At 31.8% G+C, this 24,942-nt stretch overlaps 1 protein-coding gene across 2 annotated transcripts; it reads right to left on the bottom strand.

The window, feature by feature from the left end:
* Positions 1-3,165: 3,165 nt before the first annotated feature.
* On the bottom strand, positions 3,166-21,728 carry LOC143044995 (uncharacterized). Of its 2 annotated transcripts, XM_076217275.1 has the most exons (9): positions 21,594-21,728; positions 18,817-19,086; positions 16,593-16,862; positions 15,741-15,788; positions 11,016-11,066; positions 10,187-10,492; positions 9,542-9,622; positions 7,446-7,521; positions 3,169-5,950 (listed from the first exon to the last, which is right to left on the bottom strand). In XM_076217275.1, the coding sequence occupies exons 1-9, from the start codon at positions 21,667-21,669 to the stop codon at positions 5,536-5,538; spliced, it is 1,593 nt and encodes a 530-aa protein (XP_076073390.1). In that variant the 5' UTR covers positions 21,670-21,728; the 3' UTR covers positions 3,169-5,535. The 2 variants fall into 2 exon arrangements, with proteins under 2 accessions (XP_076073391.1, XP_076073390.1); XM_076217276.1 differs by lacking the exons at positions 15,741-15,788; positions 16,593-16,862; positions 18,817-19,086; positions 21,594-21,728 and adding an exon at positions 14,765-14,867 and having other exon boundaries at positions 3,166-5,950.
* Between the last annotated feature and the right edge of the window lie 3,214 nt (positions 21,729-24,942).

Raw genomic sequence — 24,942 nt, 5'->3', positions numbered from 1 at the left:
CTCTTTTTGGGAAATATATAATACTCATAGATATGTAAATTTGTTAACTACTGATTCCAAGATATGATTTCTGTGTTTCATCTCGAAGACTAACAGACATAAAGACATAACTTAATGTTGCCAGTATAGAACAAGAATGTGTCCAAAGTACACGGATGCCCTATCCGCACTATCATTTTCTATGTTCAATGGACCATGAAAATGTGGAAAAATCTCTAATTTTGCATTAAAATAAGAAAGATCATATCATAGGGAACATGTGTACTAAGTTTCAAGTAGATTGGACTTCAACTTCATAAAAAAACTACATCGACCAAAAACTTAAACTTGAAGCGGGACAGACCTATATTTTGACCTTTGAATAAAATAGTAGTGCATACTGTATCAACTTTCCGTTCTGGGACTTATTTGTTTCACGAAAATTCATATTCACAGGTATTGTCGCAAAGGAATTTCAAACTTCTTCTGTGGAACGCTTCCATGAACAATGGTAAAAGTACAAATTAGCCTTAAGCTTAGGGGTATTTAGAAAGGGAGACTCATTTAAATATTTTGACGAGTTTTGAAACTAGAAAAGTAATTACACAAATGAGCATAAATGTTTGAAAATAAATTATTTGCCAGGATTGTTACAGAAGTATGATATTGGGACACTCGACACAGAAATTTGCGACAAAAAAAGACGATTTTCTTTCCTTATTGCATATTTCACTCGTTGGTCCAATCTTAATACATCAAACCCAAGTGAAATGCTTGTCTGTAATGACAATTTTTGTTAAAATGAGCGATGTCTGTAAAAGAGATCCCAATTCATAATATAGATAAACATATATTGACAATTTGTCGATATCTTTGTTCTGGCTGTCCGGAAAGTCGTGCGTTTTCTGTCATTTCGGATCTTTGATTTTTTTTTAAAATTCCGGAATGCTTATCAACAAGATCTTTCCCATATCCCTGGTTCGTCAATTGTATGCGCAAATGGTGGTGTCGTTTTACAAAGTTTGAGCAGCTTTCTGTTTCTGTTTCTGAGATGACCGTGTATATCAAATTCGATGTATAAGTCAAAAATGAAACAGGTGGCTGGGTATGTTGTATCGTTTATTTTTCATTATTGATGAAATATTAATGGAACTCAATCAGAAAGTTTGGATTGCAAATGAAAAGAACATCATCAATATATCTGAATGTGAAATGAACTGACCTTACTTCTTCAGTCTTCTTGATTTTGATAAGTGTTTTGGGGAACTCCAGCAAACTGATTGTTTGTTCCTTTATGTAGCATGATAAACTATGTTGTTAAATTTCAACAAAATGTGCCGTATTAAATCCCAAAGCAATAAGTTTATACTAGTATTTCTTTTATTCTAAACGTGGTCAAATCTCCAATCGTATTGAGTCAAAGTTAATTTTATTCATTGTAAGTTAGGGAATCTAAAAATTGGACATTTGATTACATCTTAACTACAAAATTTTGAGCTCAAACTCAAAAGCCATATGCTTTTTTTTATGTTGTTTTTATTGCTATGTTATGCAAGCGTTTTCTTTTTGATCTGTGTTAATGAAGCGCGGATTATGTACGTCACTAAACGCTTTCACACCCTTATACATTTGCAATCAGAAACATTCGATTCTTATTTGAACAGAACTTCATAGGTGTAAGCGACATAATCTAAAAGGTATCTGCATATAAAGTTGTAGGTGTCTGCTTATCATGTAAAACGTTGTTGCACTGGACGTACCAGAAGATTTGCATGCTATCATGAATGTCAACGGAAAGTGCAACTATTTGGCAAAATTGGTAAAAGCTATACCATGGTATATTATATTTTCACTGACGATACATGAATACAAAAAGCATAAATCAATTACCATATCTTATCATGAGATTTCATATAACAAATATATATCACATCAAAACGTTTACAACGTTTGCGCTTCTGGTGTATTAAATCATAATCCTGGTACCTTTGATAACTTTTTACAACATTCAACATAACAGTCCCATTCGATTTCAATCCTGGTATTTATGGTAAGTTTTTTAACACAAGACGCAGTTATCAACTGGCATAAAGGATGAATCACCACAGTTAACCTAGTATTCTCTATTAAAGAACACAATGAGCCTTTCCATTTTCACACGAAATATTTTTCATCACAATTACGTCACTGTTGTTTGTAAACAATACGGGACATTTTGGGACTGACGGAAATCAACTATTTGAAATCCACCTAGACGAGAGTATCTTTTACATAAGGGTTTATTAGGGCCCTTGGTATTTTAAAGATTCTCTCCATATATGTACATACGTGTGATTTTATTAAAGACACAAAATGATTTCTCTGACATATGTGGAAGAGCCCGATGTTTTTTTCAATATTTTGCAAAAAAAGGCTCTCAACTATTAGTAAGTATGATTAAACACCCGTGGTCCGTTCAAACGGATGGGTGTCTAATTGTCAATCCTAACAAATCAAGATAATAGAGATATATGATAATTGTAATCGTATAACTTATATTAACAATGGTACTGATTGTCATTTATTTTGCTTCAAATTTAATAAAATAAATTTAAATAACAATGTTCCAGACATCCACAATATTCATTTGATCAAATACCATAGAGGTACAGTTGGGTGCAGACCAAGCATTACATAAAGTAAACGCAAGTTAACGCGGCGTGCACATATTTCGTTAGTTGACTTTAAATTTCGCGTTTACTAATTAACGCCCGTTTACTTCATTTACGTTAACGCGGTCAAAATGGAAATTTATAATGTCTACTCGAGTAAACGCGCGTTTACTCTGTGTCCGTTTAGTTAGTAGTAAACGGCCGTTTACTTCAGATTTCACTAGTTTAATTTTACGGGCACGTAAAAGTAAACGGGCGTTTACTACAGATTTCTTAATTGTATTTTTACATGCACTTGAGAGTAAACGCGCGTTTACTTTTCGCGTTAATTAATTGTGTATATTATAAAATAATTGTCGGATGCATTTGTACATTTATTTACGTTGTTGAAATGACTTAATATTTTACGTATATGTGTTTTGAACCTTAACAATCAAAAATACTTTTTATTAGAAATATAATCATTTATTAATTGCAAAAAAAGCCAGTTCCAAAACTTTCAACAGCGGATTTTCTATTTTTCTGTTCAAAATTTACATGTACAAATATCGACTCACAATTAAACTGGCATATTTTAAAAAAAAATTTCAATAAATTAATTAAAGAAGTGTCATTTCATTAAATGCAATCGTCAATATGTTGATCAAAAATGGACAGATGGATATTTTGATGTACCTTATCATGTGATATATTAGGTCAGTGTATCAAGGATACGAGTACAATCTACGTTAACGCGCGTTTACTACAAACAGTAAACGGGCGTTTACTTTTTTTTTACAAAAATAGAAGATACGCCTTTTTCGCGTTAAACGCGACGAAACGAGAAAGTAAACGCCCGTTTACTCTTTACAAAATTAGAAGACACGCGGTTTTCGCGTTAACGCGGAGGTAAACGCGAAAGTAAACGCCCTTTTACTATTTATGTCTACTAAAATTTCGTAGTTAACGCAGAGTTAACGCGGCGTTTACATGAAGTGCACGCGAGTAAACGCCGCGTCAACTTTTTAGGCCCGTTTACATGTAATGCTTGGTCTGCACCCAACTGTACAAGTACTAAAGAATTGATTTATCTTTAAAACTAAGAATGATTTTTTTTTTCAAATTGAGAATGATTTCATAAACTTGCCAATTTTATCTGAAGCATAATTAAGTAGTAGAGCATTGTCGTCTAATATCAGCTTGTTTAAACATGAACATATTGACATTCATATTTTCACTTTGTTTATGTTCATTTATTTTATATATACTCCTGACACAAACATTTATTTCAAATATCAAAATGTTAAAAGTATTATTTTCAGCAGGACATAACCTTAATTTAAGCACACCATTTAAATAAACAAATAACGTACATCAGGAAAATATTCTTCAACATACTATTGAAGAGTGAACAGCTGTAGACAGATAAACCAATTATCAGATTTGCTGATATCACAACAATAGCTAACACAATCGTCAGTAAGCCAAACATAGTTGCTTCATTGGCACTCATACCACACCCTCTTATATCTATCTACGTAAGAAAACATCAGAATGCATTTTATGTACATGTTAGACATTTTATAGGATAAGCTTGTATCCACAAATGTTCTTCAAATCATCCAATTTGTATATGTAGAATGTAGATCTTGAATAAAATACACGTTCAATACAGTAAAAATTAAAAAATGAAATAGCAAAAGTACAGAATTCCAAAAAGAAAATGGAAAGTCCTTTATGGTAAACATCAAAAGTTCAAACACATCAAACGAATTAAAAAATAACTGAAATATACCTTACTTGCCACAGGTATTTTTTAATGTAGAACATGGAGGATAACTGACATTGATATTCCAACTTAAATAAATGACTGCTACTAATCTGAAAAAATCTGCAAACATTCCGATCTCCAAAGATTGTTTTAGTCGGACAGTCCTTTATTATCGAATGGCAAAATCAAAACATGTCATATTTTGGGAATCCCACAGGTAGACAATTAAGGTGTAAACCGTGTATTATAGCAAGATACATATCTTACTTGTATGCCAGTTGCATATAATTCCATTATACAGACAACAATGTATGAGCAAATCAATCAGACATATTAAGGGAGCTCGCGGGTATAATTTTTTTTTTTTTAAATATAGGAGTTCCCTATTTTTTTCTATAATTTTTTTTTCTCCTATACGTAATAGAAAAAGAGAATAGAAATATGGGGTCACCGTTCATTTAAGCTCACAATCTGCCTTCGAAAGAAGCATGCAGTTTTGTTTAAAAAGAAACTTTTTTTCTATTTAACTAATTGGAAAACAAACGTCAATATCGAAATAAAAAAAAACATAATTTCAGAAATCGCTTAACTCTTACTAAAGTTTAGTTTAGGTACAACTTTTTTTGAAAATGATAATAAAAATTATTGGTCACTGATGAGTTAAAAAAGATATTTCATTTTTCATGCAAAAAAATGGCATATTTTCACCCAAGGAAGATAATTTCAAGCTTTTTCAATAATATTAACATTTTAAAAGTACATATTAAGCAAAAATGAAAGACAAAATTACCAAAAAATAACAACAACGTTCGTTAACACAGTAACATAATAGCGGGATGTAAAAATACTGAGGCACGTAAAAAGTATATTACAATATATAACTGGACTAAAGTGTAAAGTGTAAAGTTAAACCAAACAAGACAAATAAAAACACTATAACACATTACTATGAGAAAGTGCTAAATGTATATACGCTCATAAAACTAAACAAATCTACACGCTATTTTGATTAAAATAGCAGGGTTGATTTTAGTGTACAATTATTTTTTTTCCATAATATTTTTAAGAAATTCGTGCCATCTAGATACTTTCATATGTTGTATAATTAAAAACGCGTTACTGTAAGAGATTTGTGAAACTTTAAAAATCCTGAAATTAAGTTCTTCTACTTTTGTCGTAATAATCTTCAGTTTTCTGTCCAAAAACATGATCATACGTTTCCTCTTTGCTATCTAGTCTTGTGTTTTGTTCTGCAGAATCATACACAGTATCAATTGTACGGCTGTATGCGTCAGTGTCGTTAACCACATGTCTCCGTTCATTAGTTTTATCATATACCCCCTCCTCAGAAAGCGCATATGGTGATTGTGAGTCTTTAGATGGATAACTATAGGATTGATCGTTTTCTTTCTGTGTCGTGTTTGTGCTGTTGTTCGTTACTTGGCTATTTGGTACCTTTTTGTTTGATGGATACTGAGGGGGTGCTACATTTTGTTGACCCACATAGTCATCAGCAGGGAGTCTACATATGAAGTGTGGGCGTTTACGATCCGAATCTTTGCTAACATGTCTGTAAAAAGAAAAGTTAAATCAATATTTGCGTTCATGGGATTATCATTTTGGGCAAATATTGATCACATATATATCATATGTCAAACATTCAAGTATCTCAGAAAATAGCTTGTTAATATATGATAAAATGTTTTATTTTCTGACAAAAATGCATCATGCATAAATTGCATATCGGATGTTTAAAAAAATACAACCTTTATAAGACCTCACGCTAATGAAACCTAAATTGTTCCATGCACCGAATTCATCATATTCATTGTTCAGATTGCTGACGAGTTTATAAGTACATTTCAGATCAAGGTTCGTGTTTGTTTTGTGTCATCCATTTAGGATATGATTATTTATTAAAACGTAAAACATGAATCAGCAAACATATAAGACAGAACATCAAACCTGACAAACCAACAACCGACTCCGCTGAAAAAAAAAAGATGTACCAAATTCAGACAATGCATTTTTGGATCATATAGAAAAATGCCCAGAACAGTTCCGGAAATGTACAAAATAGCTCTTACATGTATACAGTGCATACACAAAATGTTGGAATTCATTCCATACTGCACTATATATGATAGTTAATGGTTAAATTTAATTTTCTCTTCGGTTTAATGCTGAGATATTTTCGTTTTCAACTTTTGTAAATGCCAATGGTATTTCCCTACTCAGAATAATTATATAAGTTGACGTTATTCTTTCACTGTTCACATTACCAGACAATGGGATTCATTAGAAAGATTGACTTGCACATCTTTTGAATAATATAAAAAGATTCTAAATACGAATCATGCAGGAGATGTTATGATTTCATGGTGTTTGATTGTTGTGTCATCCTGTATTCGATCACGATACGGTTGATGTTAAAAAGATAGGATTTATTGCTTCAAATCGTTTATGAATAAACATGTTGAGAAACAGTTTGTTTACAGTTGACAGTAAAATACCAACAAGAAATCAATACTGTATATATGATATGAACGTCAATCGCCATTTAATATACACAATGACCATTGGATTCCATGTTTTGTACTTTTTTGGTATTATAAATGAGAAAAAAAATTCTGAAATAAAAGTACATGAACGCTACAATAAAGAAAAATATGCAATAAAAAGGGTCAAAAGATACCAGGGGGATATTCGAACTCATCAATTGAAAATAAATTAGCAACATCATTGCTAAATAAGAAAAAGACAAACACACAAAAAAACAAACAAAGGTACACAATATACAACATATAAAAATACAGAATAAGCAACACAAACCCCACAAAAAACTAGGGGTAATAAATATACTTAGGACAACAAATTACATAGGTTGTCACATACTTTATTTGCATACTGTGTTCTATTCACAAATTTTATATGTTCTTGTGATGATATATGTCACGTGTATATTCAATTTGTTTCTTATATTAAACTATAACTGTTTTCAAACATGTCACCCTCAGACTATTTTAAAAATATTATTTCTCTATTCTTGAAATGTATTTTCATACCTTCGCCGAATAAACGCAATTAGCACTATGACGCATACCACTGCAATAATAGCCACAGGTATTCCAACAGCTATTCCTTGTAAAAAAGAAAAATATATTCAAACGTTATACAGTTTTGATATCAGAAATTATTGCAGCATTGGGTTAAATTGTACTTGAACTATAACATAAACTATAAGCGAACTGATTTTTTTGTAGCTTTGCCTTAAACCAAGAAGCATTGACATATATTGATGAATAAATGTTATTCAGTTTGATTCGTTGAAATGTATTAAAGTACAATTAACTAATTCCACTCGAATTCTATTAGGAATTTGAACTTTTTGTCAATACTCTTTACTCCATTCTTTTATTTATTCAAAACGTTGTCGGCATTCCTATGGGAACAAACTGTGCGCCTCTTCTTGCCGACCTCTTCTTATTTTCATATGAATCGGAGTTTCTCCAGACACTTGTAAAAAACAAGAGAATCAAAGAAGCCAGATTATTTAATTTCACTTTCAGATATATTGATGATGTTCTTTCCATAAACAATCCGAACTTTTCTGATTGGGTTCCATTATTATATCCCCCAGAACTAGAGATTAAAGAAACAACAGACACGGCTTCCTTCGCCTCATTTTTAGACTTATATCTCGAATTTGACTTACACAGTCATCTCAGTACCAGAATCTATGACAAACGAGACGATTTTAATTTTGAAATCATAAATTTCCCCCACCTTAGTAGCAATATACCAACTTCACCTGCATATGGGATATATATTTCCCAACTTATTCGATATTCAAGAGCTTGCAGCTCCTACTCAGACTTTGTAATACGTCATCAGTGTCTGAGTAGAAAGTTGATGAAACTGGGGTATGTCAAAGAACGTCTCGTTCTTTTTCTAAAAAAGTTCATCGGAAGGTACCAAGACCTTGTTGATAAATATTCCGTATCAACTTCTCAAATAATACACGATGGTCTTGGTGTATAGATTCTTCGTACTGATGTTGTTTATCATATTAACAACGTGTTTTATAGTTCTTTCATTTGTCTTTGTTCTATTATTAATATTACTTTTACTGTTGAATGGTTTAATGTGATATCCGTTTCACGTGGCTCGGTACTTATACATCTCGTCAATGTGTTTGTATTGGCTTTCATTTTTTGTGGTTTGTTTTGTATTTGCGACTTTTTGTATTTCTTTTGAACTTATAACGTGACTCTGTACTTTAAAAGATCCCGTCAGTATGATATTGTTCTATTATATGTCATTATGATATATTTCTATTATGAATTACAATATACGTTGAACCACAAACGTCAAAATCATCCAATCGCGTAGTGGTATTAACTATTTTTGGTTTCTTATAAATTCTATATATAACTTTTGGACTAGTTTAAATCTCGGTCTATTTCTTAAATTTATTCTTACATACTTTTGATTTTTTAACCCTGTATGCTAACATTCCCATGAAAATTTTAAAATTGTTTGTACGCACATTGAACGACAAATTTATGTGACGTATAAAATTTTCTGACGTTATACACTCAATAAATGTGTTCGTAGATAGTAGATATTTTGGGGTTCTGTTAAATTGTTCCTTTTAAAATTGTTAAACGATGATGACTGATGAACCCATATTTTGACTATTATATTTATTGTGTCTGTTTATTTAACGCATCAATGTAAAAATATCGGAAATTGATGAGACTGTCATTAAAGTGAGAGGGTTAGCGCTATAGAACCAGGTTTAATCCCCAATTTTCTTCATTTGAAAATGCCTGTACCAAGTCAGGAATATGACAGTTTTTGTCCATTCGTTTTTGATGCGTTTTGTTATTTGATTTTGCCATGTGATTATGGACTTTCCCAATTGATCTTCCTCTAAGTTCAGTATTTTTGTGATTTTACTTTTTATCACCTAAAGACCTTATTCGAGATGTATATTGAACTCGCCAAATTGAAAAACCTAGAAGATTTTGACGGAAAAAAACCTCATAAGATCAAACTGAAAGGATTTTTCAAATGCTGACACAAACAATTAATTGGATTCTTAAGTGTATCGAACATGATCTTGTCAATAAGCAACGCTAAATTATGTATCGCTTACCTAAGGTTGATGATCCAGATTTTCTTGAGAATTCTTTTTGAGGAGAGGGAAACGTCACACATTCCCCTAGTTTGTTGGTACCTATGTAAAAAAAAAAACTGGAATACTCTGAGCCTTACATGGTTCATTGACCTGATATAGTTATAATTTTGTACAATGGTAATGGTCATAATATAATTAATGGTTAATTAATGGCTGCCTGACATCATTAGATGGTTGAGTGTTATAACATATGTATGTCACTGATGACCACGGTATGATACAATTGTTGTCGTCATTCTCCTGTCGTTCTCTCGTTGATTGTGACATCACAAATTTAGAATTACGACGAGCTACACGACAAGTGCAATATATAGAGTTGCTCAGTCCTGGATGTTTATTTAACATTTTGTAGAATATTGCTGGTCTTGATGTCGTTATTTTTTTACGTGACTTTGTCGAACTGTCTTCGACTAATAGGTTTTAATTCCTTTTCTTGTTGTATTGTCCACCACGGTTTTAGTATTAGTTCAAATGATATGTATTATATAAATACTGTATAAATACTTTAAAAAAAAAACAGAAACAGACGAAACGCGCATCTGGCGCAAAAATAAATTTCAATCCTGGTATTTATGATTACTTTATTGATACATATTAATTTACCTTGACAACACATTGCACCAGCTACTGTGGTTGTATTACAACCCGTTTCTGCGTCTGTAAAATTACATTTGAACAAACTTGTTTCAAATCCATTGCAATGCAATGAATAGTTAGCAATTGGTATATCCACTAATGTGTCAACAACTGTAGCATTTCCAATCCAGGTACTGTTTAAATGTCTACACAAAACCGCAGCATCATCATCATCCCATTCAGAACTACAAAGTTGTTGAGTTTGATTGATTGACTGTAGATATATAGCTACACGGTTGTCTTTGTCAAGGCTTAGTTCTGGCAGTTGTTCACCTAATACAAACAAAAATAATTTACTTAGATATCTAGCTTTCTGTCCATTAGAAATAAATATCAAACCAAATCTTTTCAAGTATTTTTAAATGTTCAATTAAAACAAGCACGCAATGTTGTATCTTTCTCTCTAACTATATTTATTTCGTTTCTTTTATGTCAAAACAAAATTAGACGATCTTATGTAAACAATGTAGGAAAACGTTGATCTTAGTTATTTCTGTTAAGTATTTGTTTGTGCATCTACAACTAGTTACTTTGTCGATACTTATCAAATCACAACATTCTACTGTTCTGTATACACCAATTACCATTTATATCTGGTTTGTAGTTTTCATGCATGGATATATACCTTCTGTTTAAACACCAATTGCAATATTCACAATCCTTCCTCTCACCCCAGTTTTAATCATTAGTCTTTCCTTTATTATTTTTAGGTATGAGAAAACATCTTAATCTTTATTCGTTCATTATATCATTTTCTTAGTTCTAATGAATTGAAGAAAACATCAGTGTGACTTACTTTCAGCAGTTACATGTCCAGCTGCGGTAGTAGTCGTTTTAAGTTCACGGTCTGAAAATAAGAAAGACTTTTCAACAACTATTTTTCGTATAATAATACAAATAATACAGCAAATAAACATTTCACGGAAAAGTTAAGGTAAAATTCAAGTGCAGAATGTAGAAAGAAAGTTACATAAAGTAAATACCAAGAAATATTATAACTAAACACCTGACATCACTTCGTTTTAATGAGAAGTAAACGCAATTTGATCGGCATGTATGTCACCTGGAACACATTTCTTTCATCAAAGGCCAAATAAATAGAACACACTTCTTTAATACCGCAGTCCCACTAGGCCACGATCGCACTACGATCTGTGAAAAAAATGCAAATTTTGATGATCGTAGTACGATCGTGTAGATCGCAGTAAGGTATCACGGTCGTGGTAAGGTCTTCAAGATCGTGATGAGCGTGGCCAACTTTGAACATGTTCAAAACAATCGTGGTGCGGTCGTGGCGAAATCAGGTCGTAGTAGAAGCGTAGTGAGTGCACACTAAGATCGCAAAGGTCGCTGTACAATCGTAGCGAGAGCGTAGCGAAAACGTGATTCTTTTCGAAGAGACTGCGCTACGATCTCACAGCGACGTTATTACGACCTCACTACGACCATCACGTTCTCACTGCGACCCAACTACGCTTCCACTACGACTATACCACGCTGTTTACGACCATAGTACGATTCTAGCACGCCCTTGTCGTCCTCATCACGCTCTTCTTACGTTCTGACTACGTTCACACTACGACCATCATTCTCATTGTCATTTTCACATAAACTATATAAAAAAGCTCCATAGATTTTGTTTGTGTGTATGTAATTATCCATTTGCTCTAACGGCTCAACCATGCTTCTCGTTTTTTATTAGGTTATACCTTTGCTTTTCCCGTTTACTGAATGGTTTTACACAAGTAATTATTGGGCCCTTTATAGCTTGCTGTTCGATACGAGACAAGGCTCCGTTTTAGTGGCCGTACCTTGACCTATAATGGTTTACTTTTATAAATTGTTACTTGGATGGAGAGTTGTCTCATTGGCACTCATACCACATCTTCCTTTATCTATTGACATATCTGTGTCATTTCGGCTATCGTTCACCAAAATATCATCATTTGAGCTTTATGGACCAGCAATAGGATGTAATTTAGATTGGATTGGTCGGTCCGACATCTCTGCTTGATCAGGATTCGTTACTTTGCTCCCTCTGCCTCTACATCAGCCCCTACCACCACGCCCACGTGTTCTGGTAGATTTAGGTGGCATGACTGTATTGTTTCCGAGAAATCTACGTTTTAATCAGAAAAAGAAGAAATGGAACTGTATTGATATGAAACACGATGTTGACTTTATTGCTGAGAACGTAGAAAGATCGCAGTATGAACGTAGTATAATCGTGGTAAGAACGTGCTATAATCGCAGTAAGATCGTGTTGCAATCGGATAACTCGTGGTATGGTCGTAGTGATAACGTGAAGAACGTGAAGAGCGTAGAAAGATCTTGATAAGCGTAGTGAGGTCGCAGAATAAGCTTGGTGAGAACGTGGTATAATCGTAGCGGGATCGTTGTAGTAGCGTAATGAGGACGTAGAAGAATCGAGAAAGCAACGAAAATTTACCTTTTCATGCCGCTCATACCGCGACCTCACCACGATCTGAAATTATTTTAGATCGCGGTGAGCGTGGTGCGATCGTAGTCTAGTGGGACTGGGGCGTAAAACGCATTTTAAGATGTGATAAGAGTTCCAATGAGGCATTTCAATCAAAGTAACAATTTGTAAAATAAAAACCAATATAAGTCAAAGTACTGTCTTCAACATGGAGCCTTGGTTCACATCGAACAGCAAGCTATAAAGGGCCCTCAAAAATGACTAGTGTAAAACCATTCAAGGGGGAAACAACAGTCTAATCTATTTGGAAAACGAGAAACGAAACAGTTATGAAACAAATCGACAATCAACAAGTACTGAACTTCAGGTGCCTGACGTAGGACAGGTGCAAACAAATACAGCATATTTAAACGTTTTAATAGGTACATGTACCAACATTCACTTTAACCTAAAACAATAGTGTAACATCATGCTTCATTAACCGTTCTGAACAAACATGAAATACATCTAAAGGCAGCGTTTTAATTGGTTGGTAATTGTGTTATTTATAGCCGAACAACCATTGGAATTTTCGAATTGAGTAATTATAATCAGCTGTTATCGATTTCATTTTGCAGTGCAATCACATGTAATCAGTATTCATGCATTTTCTGATTACAAGTAATCGTAATGATGACAAAACAAATGTAATCATTATAACTTTTAGAAAACATTTCAAATGATCACCTGTTGATTACAAACTGTATATATAAAATAAATATTTTGTATATACAATCATTTAAAAATCCTCATAATAATGCTCAGTATGATTGATCATGATTCAACACGATCAACCCTATGAACTATTTAATAATCTTAGTTTCAGTATACTCATACTTAAGGGAATTTAGGTTGTAGACGTATTGTGTTGTTTAACAGTGAGTCCTTGTGTTATAAAAAGACTGGATATTTTTAAAATATTTTGTTGTCTCGTTGGATTACAAAACAAAAATAAGACTGTTAAAGCAAATTGTAATATTTTTTTTTCACAACTTTTATAGCAGAAATTTCGTTATTTTTTATCATGCGTTTTCTTATTATGTTTGAATACTAGACTTATGAATTTTATAATCATGTATATAACAACAAAATAAACTACCGAGTACAGATTTATTGTTTATGCAAGCTTACTTATTGTTTATGCAAGCTTACTTATTGTTTATGCAAGCTAACTTATTGTTTATGCAAGCTAACTTATTGTTTGTTATGAAATTTGAGGTAGTGAGATACTACCCGTCAAACACATTTAATTGTCAAATATTTCCACACAGACTTTATTGAATAATCACTATTTATTAAAAACAAAATTAGAACTGAAACCATGTTTGGGCTAAAATATTAAAAGCAAACAATGTTAGAATTTCAACAAAGAAAACTTCAAAGCAAAGAGATAATAATTTAAAGTAAATTTGTCAAATAAAATTATTGTAAGTAAAATCATTCTATAAAACGTTTCAGACACTGGTCTTATTATGATTTTCAAGTGTTCATGATAACCACCTCCTACTTCAACAATGTTATGACGTCACAATAATAATAGATACCAAGAAACTAAATCTAAACTTCTAAATGATTATGAGAAAAAATGTCTAACATTTAGAAAAGAAACTGACGAAGGCCAGAGGTAGAAATGTCTTACACAATTGTGTATTGCCTACAATAATTGATAGAATATATATATTCCCTATTGAAATTTCAATACAAAGAAATAAAATCATGTTTTCAAACAATATTTATATAACACTACTCCTATTCCAAGTTCTTTTAAATAACATGTTTGTATTTAAAATATTAAAAAACACAACTATTTAATCACTTTAGCTTTTTTATTGTGAGGATTAACATGATTAAATGGTTAAAAAAGGTTGTTGTTTTTTAGATATCACAGTATATCATTTCAAATGTAGGTGTAATTTTAATGTTATTGATTACGCCAAATAAGCGAAGTACTTGTAATGTAATCGATTACATCACATTAGCGAAGTACTGGTTCTGTTATCGATGACATTAAGTTAGCGAAGTAATTGTAATGCAATCGATTTTATTTTAAAGTAGTCATCCCTTACCTGTTACGGAAACGTACATACATATTCATGTATTGAAGGTGAACATTTGCAACTTTAATAATCTCACTACCCCTCCAGTAAGTATATACCATGGAAATCTAGCATATGTACCGTTTTCTGTGGAAAGTTGAAATCATCCCTTCGTAAATTTTACGGACGACATCACGAGTTGGTTGACTGTTATGGAATAACCGTTTCACAAATGATATCGAATATGTTCCTTACGTCGTAAATACAATCACCTTCCCTTTCATGAATGTGACCTACCGAATACATTTGTACGACTATTTACCGGATTTGTTATCACATAAGCAACACGACGGGTGCCACATGTGGAGCAGGATCTGCTTACCCTTCCGGAGCACCTGAGATCACCCCTAGTTTTTGGAGGGTTTCGTAATGCTTATTCTTTTTTTTCCTATGTTGTGACAATTGTACTATTGTTTGTATGTTTGTCTTTTTTTATCATAGCTATGGCGTTGTCAGTTTATTTTCGATTTATGATAGTGACTGTCCCTCTGGTATCTTTTGTCCCTCTTTTACTTCTCACTTGTATGCCAATTGCATTTAATTCAATTATATTGACAACGACGTGTAAACAAAACAAACTGACATAATAGGTAAAATGTCAAAAATATTACAATAGTCAACAGTGTATTACAATCCTTTTTCACGATAAAACAAACAAATATATAAAAAGACGCACAACATGGCATATAAGATTTAGATGAACAGTGAAATATGTCAAAAGCAAAATAACGGAAAAACGTTTAAAACCCTTGCAACAACACTTTGGGGTCCGTTGGTTAAAAGTTGCAAGTCAAGTTTCTAACCCTATTAAATATACCCCAATTTTCCAATGGTATTCCTTTCCCAAAACTTTATTTATTGTTAATATCATCTCGTATTAAACATTAATTATATATTTGCCACTGAACGTAAGAATTCAGTGCACATAAAATTGAAAAAAACATACCTGTTGATGTGGTGTGTATGCTGTCTGTGATTGGATGATCTGTTGGTCCTGAAAGTAGAAGTCACTGATTATCAATGTTGTTTCATTTAGGAAGAATATCATCAAATTGACCTTAATCTATAGAGCCGGGAGTTACATACTAAAAAACAATCGTCACATTGCAGCATACAAATAAAAAACCAGTGTACATCATAAAAAAATTGAAATCATCACTAGACTTTTATCTGTTAATTAAAATGCAAGACAATTTATAATATTTGATGTTTCAGAAATGTACGTTTATGAATCAGATATGTAATAGAACTGATAATTGAAATTGTGAATGTGTCAAAGAGACAACAACTTGACCAAAGAACAGAAAAACACCCCAAAGATATCAATTGGCCATCAACACAGCAAGAACATTCCACACCCAGAGGTGGACTTTAGATTGCCTTTAAACTAACAAGTGTCCTATTTTAGTTAAAATGAACGTCACACATAACTCCATAACCCAAAAATGAACTTCATTTAAAAAAAATACAACACTTGAAAGAGCAAGAAGTTCCGCTCTTGGGACAGGCGCAACAATGGATGGTGTTTCGTGAATAAGACTGGTACACACGCTTGTTATGTTCCAGCTGGTATAACAAATTGCAAATACTTAATTATATGTGGTTATATAATAACACCGTTGACAAAACAAAAACAGCAGTATACCAGTGTTCAAGTCATAAATCGATAGAGAGAAAAAAGTAATGCTTATGGTTTTTTGGATATTTCTTCAATGATCATTGGTTGAAACTACCGAAACACATGTTTATTGCTGACGTTTAAACATGATGAATCAATGTAAATATGTATCATGCTTACCTTGACATGCATACTGAATGCGGGCAAATCTTTTATGATAAAGACAAGCGGTCTTAGTTTCATCCGATATGCAACTCCGTTTTTCATTGCAGAGACCTTTAAGTCTATTTGAAGCACAATCTGTGTTTATTATATCACAGTTACTTGTTGTGCTATGAATCGTGGCACGTTTAAAATGAATGTGGTAACTAGAAGGACAATTAACCTCTGTTAACGTATTCGCACAGGTTTCTACGGGAGAAGGATGTCTACTTCCTCGCCACCAACCTCCTGAAGATAAATATAGAAATTGATCCGCGAATCATATAGCATACATCATGTACATGTTTACAAAACAAACCTGAAAAATAAGGATTATCAATACATACATTCAATTGAAGTTATATAAAAGTTCTTTGTCCAAATCAAGCCATTAAAAATACAACTGTACATATTTCAGTGTTAGACTGTGAAATCATCCTGGACGTCAACACTGAAAGTATTGCCCTGTTCTAGGGAAATGCAGATGTTTAAAATCTAATTTCAACAACATTTCTCTGATGTTGTAAAAATCAAGATGATTTGTTATTAAATTGACAACATATTGGTAATGTTTGGTGGACGTATTGGTATGCGAACAAATTGTTCTCCTCTCGCCAATCTATACCTTATACCTGCTTGACCTGACTCAATTCATTTAGTATAAGATCTTTTCCAGAAGAAAGAAAAACAGGTTGCGTCATCCGCAATCGACCATTGTGTTATAAAAATGTTTACAAACTATAAGATTTATGTTTAAAGGGATCGACATAATACACACATATCAACTAATAAAAACATAACAAGTCCTTGCAGTTACTAAATTTAGGTACAAAACATTTATTCTAACACATTAACAATGTTATAGTAGAGTTAAAAATGTATGCATTGATCGTATTGGTGATGAATGCAATTTTTTTTTATAAAAACTTAATTGGTGACTTATCACTGACGCACGAATCAAAACAAGTTAAACGGGCTTAATAAAGTAGAAAGTTAAAAAGCATTGACAAACCAAAATTCAACACGAAAAACAGCTAGTTATTGCCAATGTTTAGCTTAATGAATTAAGAATAGATATGAACATTTGCAATGGTTGCTTGCCATTTTCTTGCAATATCTATATTTCACGTGTCCTCAAATTTATTACTGAGAATGATGCCTAGGTCATTTTCTCGGAGCATTGCGCGTTAATTTCAAAAGTAAACTTCAATCTGCATCCTAATCTAATTCAGATGACCTTTGGTAATTTATCTGAACACAAACCTATTTTAGGGGTATAGTTAATATTAATAGATATTTTGTTTTATTTACACACGGTTTCATAATGTATAATTGTGATCTTTTTGTTTCATCTCATAGAGGTGCAACTAAGGAATTTCTAAGTAAAGGTTTAAACTCTGAGAAGTCAGAGGCATATAAATGTTTAACATGCACCACACCAGCATATGGTTTCAGATTTACAAACAGTATATGTGCATGAGAACTTTCCGTTCTACGGAGTAAACATTTCAAGCCATAAAAATAGTTCCTATTGGCATCTACATCGTCTTCATTTTAAGAATGGCAACCTATAGGTTTATTTTGCTGCCAGATTGGTTTCGATTGGATCCAAAGAACTCTTGTTTATGGTATTTACAAAGGAAACACAGACGTTTATAACTCATAGTATTTATCAGCATCAAAACAAGTTTGCACTACTTTTCAAAAATATACACATAGTTGCACTTGTTGACAAATGTTGCATCTCTTAAGCTGCATGCGGTTTTGATGTATTATTGAACTTGATATGATCGCTAAAAAAGGGACAATTATTTCACAATGTATCATGAAATATCACAATGCCTGTACATTTTATTTTATCTAGATAAACCATGGTACATATAAACGAAACAAAAATAATTTTTAGCATGATTTTGATAAAGACAATTGGAAAGCAATGCCCATTAACAAATAAAAAAAATGTAATATGCTAGAAGTTAAACATCTTATAAATCATCTTAATTGTGTTATTTTGTTATACTTTCAACATCGTGATAGGTCATGGAACTTTATAATTTGTAGATATTAGTTGCAATATTTCAATATATCACAGTATCATATAACATGTACCCAACGTCTTGTATAAAATAGAAAAATTTTAAACAAATATTTCAAATTATTTGCATCTTTATATTCTTCTAGGATAACAGTTTTCAATACTCACCAGAACACGTAAAGAATACTTTTACTCGTTTTGGGGATCTCTCGCAGCTATTATTAGACAAAATGTCTAAAACTGGAAGAGTACAATTATTCTGTCCAAGACAATGGTCATTGAAGAATGTATTTATATTTGAGTGACATATTGCTCTGTTGTCGGCATTCTGACATGAAAATTTGCCGTAAACAATTGATTTCCAAGCTATTGTTTTGTTTTCTGGACAGGACACTTCTGCATTTTCCGAAGTTTCACATAAAGTTACGTCTAAAAGTCCTACAAGTAAAAGAGAAAAAACAGCATATCAGCATGTACAGTTACTCTTGAGAAATATTTGTTATTGCCAAGTGATCTGTGTTTTGCAGTCTCATAACCGAATATACCCCAAAAACTCAACTGAAATGAAGGTTTACAGATTGTGTTGTATTGATTTATTGTTTTGTTTATTCTGGACATATTTTTGTACACGTTTTTCTCATTTAGCTGCTTCTAAATCTTCTATAAGTAAAAAGATATACATCGTACTAGTACATGTAGTATGCTAATTTACAGTTACATATTATATATTTTAAATGTTTGCTAACTGACCTCTTCTTAATTCGGTTCTTTTGAATTTTGTTTTCGGGAGCTGTCAAACAATATCAAGTTGTTAGAATATAAATACCCTCTCCGGAGCATAGAAGATTACCTTCAGTTAGTACACGTACAAACAAATGTAGTAATGGGTTTGTATTCCTGCATTTCAGTCTTAGATTAATAATAAGGTGTCTTAAAAACCCTAAAATGCTTCAAATGCCAGAATATTGTAGAATTTTCGTTTCGTTTATTACTGGATAGATACATGTACCAGAGAAATTGAACTGATAATCGCAAAAGGCTACCTACAGCTCAGATGTCAAGGCTTTGGGTCGATTTGATTGATAATATACTTTTTATTAACATTCTAAGACGAAAACATACCAACCATCAATGATTGGTGCTTAAAAATATGATTATAAAAGAGTGGTTAGCCAATTTGCCAGTTTTTAGGTATTTCTAATTGCTGCTTCCTTCTGAAAAAAAATAGTGATCGCATCCGCTGAAAAATTACAATTGGAACAATATCAGAACCTATTGCATGCTTATATTTCTATATATGAATACTAGAAGAACAAGTGAATCTTTCTAAACTTCTATATAACATTTCGCTCTAAGACTTTAAGTTCATATTAAAAATAGTTATCATATCGGATACTTTTCAATGCATTGCATTTTAATATACATTAAGCATGAATATAAATAAGGCCGTTAGTTTTCTCGTTTGAATTGTTTTACATTGTCATATCGGGGACTTTTATAGCTGACTATGTGGTATGGGCTTTGTTCATTGTTGAAGACCGTACGGTGACCTATAGTTGTTAACGTTGGTGTCATTTTGGTCTCTTGTGGACAGTTGTCTCATTAGCAATCATACCACATCCTCTTTTTTTATATATGTCACAAAAAAGATCTGAAAAATAACTTGATGTTATTTGGATCAATGTGATGTACTTGCATTGTGTTACCTAGAAAACATAAGAGTGAAATATATCTACACACAAACATTATACATACTAGATCACACTATGAAATCGCTGGTCCGTGACTTAATTAAAGTATATAACTATGTGTAAGCCTTATTTTAGCCTGGATATTTAGTATTGATATTATCATCTGATAAAGTCATGCTGATTATAAGATGCACATTATTCTCTAATTTTAAAACCTTTCTATTTGAAACCGTCGACCTGGTACTTATCAATTATTGTTAATATTAACTATTTGAAAAACGGATTCGACCCGGAACTTGTTAATTATTGGCAATACTAATTATGTGGAAAACAAAAGGGTCTGGAGTGGAATAATTTAATCAACATCATTCTCCTATATTAGCTATATATAAAGTTGAATTCTTTGATTTGTCGTTTTTACCCCATGACGACTGAAAAATTGGACCTCTTTATTTTAGTATACTAGATACATCGAAAGGATCTTTTTGTCTGCTTAAACGTTTTTAAATAGGACACCAAATCTGTACACATATATGTTGAGGGGAGATTATTATAAACGATTTTCATAGAATAATGATCAAAAAAGGAAATAACTGTAATCGAATAGGTTTTTGATTTAAGACACAAAGTAAAACGTATAGCGTATCGATGTTACAATGTTTTAATATCAAATGAAGGAATGGGATCCATTTAAATAGGAGTGGAACCAGGTACGCACAAGGGTAAGGGACTCCTCGTATGCATGGGCTTCATCTATCACGTGAAACCAAATTCAATCAAAATATCGCTATAGGGAACTTGTTAACGGGAGTTCAACGAAACATAATAACTCAACACAATGTCAAGGTAAACATTTCAGTTGGTTTGGGAATCAAATAAGGCAATATGGATTTATTTTAAATGAATTTCACCTTTTGTCATACTTATTGACATCTGTTTATATCTGAATCATTTTTAAATTCTTATTTTATAACGCATAGTACCAACAAATATTTTCACAACTTACTACAATACAGAATTGACCTTGCTTGGACACTTTGTATGGCACCATTGTTCTAACCGATCCGATTTTTTTTATAATGTTAAGGCACATGGTACGTATACGCTTTACAATAAACATGATAAATACTTCATCAATTTAGTTATGAACCAGGTAAAATGCAGTTGTATATACAGACAAACTTATTTAGAACACAAATACAGGTGTATTTTATATAGAAGACGTTATCATCTGGTCAATATGTATGTTCTTACCGGTTTCTCCCGAAACAAACACAATTGTATATTCCAAAACAAACCAAAAAACATTGCACATTCGTATTTTTCCCATCTTTGTAACAAGTGTGCACAATATATATGAATGAACTTTAGTGTACGAACAAGGAAGTAGAAACATCATATACATGTATTTAATAAATAAAATTGTCAAGTACTGATTTCAACTTTCCGGTCACATAGATATATGACATACTTAAAGTTTCATACGTTTATCAATGTTATAAGGACGTATATAAATCGATTAAAAGACAAATTAAGGTTACAAAACGATAGTACTTGCATTATTATTTCATTTCTACAATCAAGATTCAGTAATCGAGAAATGATATAATAGTTTATTAATATTTACAATTAAACTTTAAGCAATGAATAATAAAATCCCTTAGATTTCAGTATTCTAGATTAATATTGATTAATGCAATAGTTATTTTCCGTGTGTCGCTGAGATCTTTTTGTATTCGATTGATTTATCTTCGTATAATTCTTACGATGCACTTTCGTTATCGTTTATTATTTTTAAATAAGCTAAGGTGCTTTCGTTATCATGTGTATTATAGTTACGCCAAGTCGTAAAAAAAATAAATACGAATTATACAAATGAGTCGTAATGTCACATACAATGCTTATAAACAACTAATTATGATCGAGGTCAGAATATACGATAATAAAAACCAAGACAAAGCTTCTTTCTTTTTCATACTGCATAAAAAAGAATTTACTTATAGAATGTAAAATAAAAGCAGCAGAATTAAAAATCTATACAACTAATATAATGTTCTATTATTGCAGAGACGAAACAAAAGCTCAAAATACAAATATAATCTCATATCCCTGATTTTTTAATACTATGAATGGTGAATACATGAAATGTTAATGGGTCTAATAAAGAAAGTTTTTCGTTAAGGCATGTACGTGGCAAATCAAAAGTGCGAGCGGAGAATAATAATATAAACCAAGTCCGTTATAGAATTGCTTATTCAGACAAAAATAAAGGAATGTGCCTAGTAAAAATTTAACGGACGACTTATGAAACTTGGGTTTTTATACTGTACGACTACATTATATTCTATATAAAAAATTGAAAACAACACGTTTAATGATTTCTTGCGTCCGAAGCGATTTCTGGATTAACCTTCATCAGGAACGCTCAATTCCAATTATTTAAAATTCGAAGATGTATAAGTACCACGTTTAATAATTTCCTGCGCCAGAAGATAAATTGATCAAATGAGCTATTACTGAAATTTTAGTCTAAGAAATATATCAAACAAAATTTGCACAATCCCTGCGACGTTTTATTTGATTGGGAGCTATTCTGATATATGGATACTGAATTGGACGTTACTGTCTTCTTTTCACATAATAACTTGCATTAATAGCAATCCTACTTTCAGAAACTCCATTCGACATCAAAACCAAAAATTAAATAGCAGCCAAAATTTTCTATAAACAAACTTGGAAGACAATATTGCTAGTTGATAGTACGTAATGGATTCGTAATAAATGTAGCAAATGTGCACAGAGGAATGGGATTATACTTTTAAAATACAGGAACTTCTGAGGAAGAGTGAATAGAAAAAAGCAATATCCTAACTTTAATTGATGTATAGATGATGTTCTTTTACTATATAATTCAAAGTTTGATGACTATGTTGCACGCATCTATCCCATTAACTTAATGATAAAAAATACATCAGATACAGTGCAGTCTGCATCATATAATGACTTTCATCCAGAAATTGACAATGGGGATCGGTTGCATACATATTATATATCTTCAATTTGATGTGATATGTCAATGCTTGTATTCTAACAGTTACTGTTTAGCCTACGTTTGTGTTATCATTGTGATATTATGCGATGGTAAATGTTTTTGAATTCTAGTCTTTCGTTTTTGCGAATGTGTTTTGCACAATGTTTTGTCTATGTGGTATTTGTTTCCTTTTTTAGTTTACATTTTTGTTTGTATTTAGATTGATAAAGATTATAACACATTGTTGACTGCTTTATCCCTATTTTTGACTTGTTTACCTATTATGTCTGTTTTTATAGTTTACACATCGTTGTCAATATAATAATTTGATACGACTGTCATACAAGTGAGATGTTTAGCTAATTATAAAATAAGGTTTATTCCAGCATTTTCTATATACGAAAATACCGGTACCAAGTCAGAAATATGACAGTTGTTATCAATTTGTTTTATGTGCTTGAGATTTTAATTTTGCCATTTGCCTCAGGATTTTCTGTTTAAATTTTCCTCGGAGTTCGATATTTTTGTTATGTGACTTCTTATGACAAAAATACTCACGAGCTATTGGTATATATTATCGATTTAATGCAGTGTTAATTGTTTATTTACGACGTTTTTTTATATATGTTTTAGTATGACACACATTAAAATATAAATGTTCGATTCATATCCCGGATAAAAGAACTTGAAAGCTTATATCCCGTTAACGCCCATTGAATACGTAGATGTCTTGTTTATTTAAAACATTCAAAAGAAAAGACTGTTCATCCATACAGAGACCTTTTCAGCTGGTAATTCAGTCATAAAATGGTTTTATCAGATAAAGAAAATAAAAAAGAAGCCTTGAAAATAGAGTATGTGTTAAGCAACTAATTTTATAGATAATTCAAACTAATGTTTAATTTCTTCCCTGTGTTTTAGCTTTGTACGTTTGAACAACAAAAATGTAATTTACTGTTTCGTCATCACGTTAAAAGAAACAATAAGCTCATTCAATGTTTGACGCGTCTTGTTCGTGTCATTATTATTTAGTATTCTTTAAAATTGATTGAAGAGATAGTGATTTGTAAATTCAGATTAGATTAGAGCACTGTATATTTATCATTCTATCTATTGTAGTGGTGTGTTCCTTGACCTGAGACTATATGTAAAATGAATGGTTCATAACATATAAATCATATTACTTCATTGTGTTCGATTTAATTTCTGAACTAGTAAAACAAAAACTATGAATGTTGTTCATTTGAAGCAGAGTGTATCTACTTAGTGAACTTATTACCAGGGCAAAATTACCTTAATAACACATTTTCCTCAAAAACGATCTACTGTGAAATAAATGTTAGTTTCACAAATCTACAATCAACAGGAAGAGATTAAGAAAATATATATATTTTATTTTTAACGAAAACAGTAGAAAAAATAAAGATCCTTCAAAACAGATTCGTATGCTAAACTGTTAACATAATAGGGAATTATTATGTGGAAAACTGTAAAATCATGTAGTTTTTTTAAAAGATTAATCAAGTTATAGTTCCATTTTGACAAGGCATTTGTTTCAGGGGTTATGTCAAA

The sequence above is a fragment of the Mytilus galloprovincialis genome, chromosome 9 (assembly GCF_965363235.1).
Source record: "Mytilus galloprovincialis chromosome 9, xbMytGall1.hap1.1, whole genome shotgun sequence".
NCBI lineage: Eukaryota > Metazoa > Mollusca > Bivalvia > Mytilida > Mytilidae > Mytilus > Mytilus galloprovincialis.
This window is presented reverse-complemented; position numbering and strand designations above follow the sequence as displayed.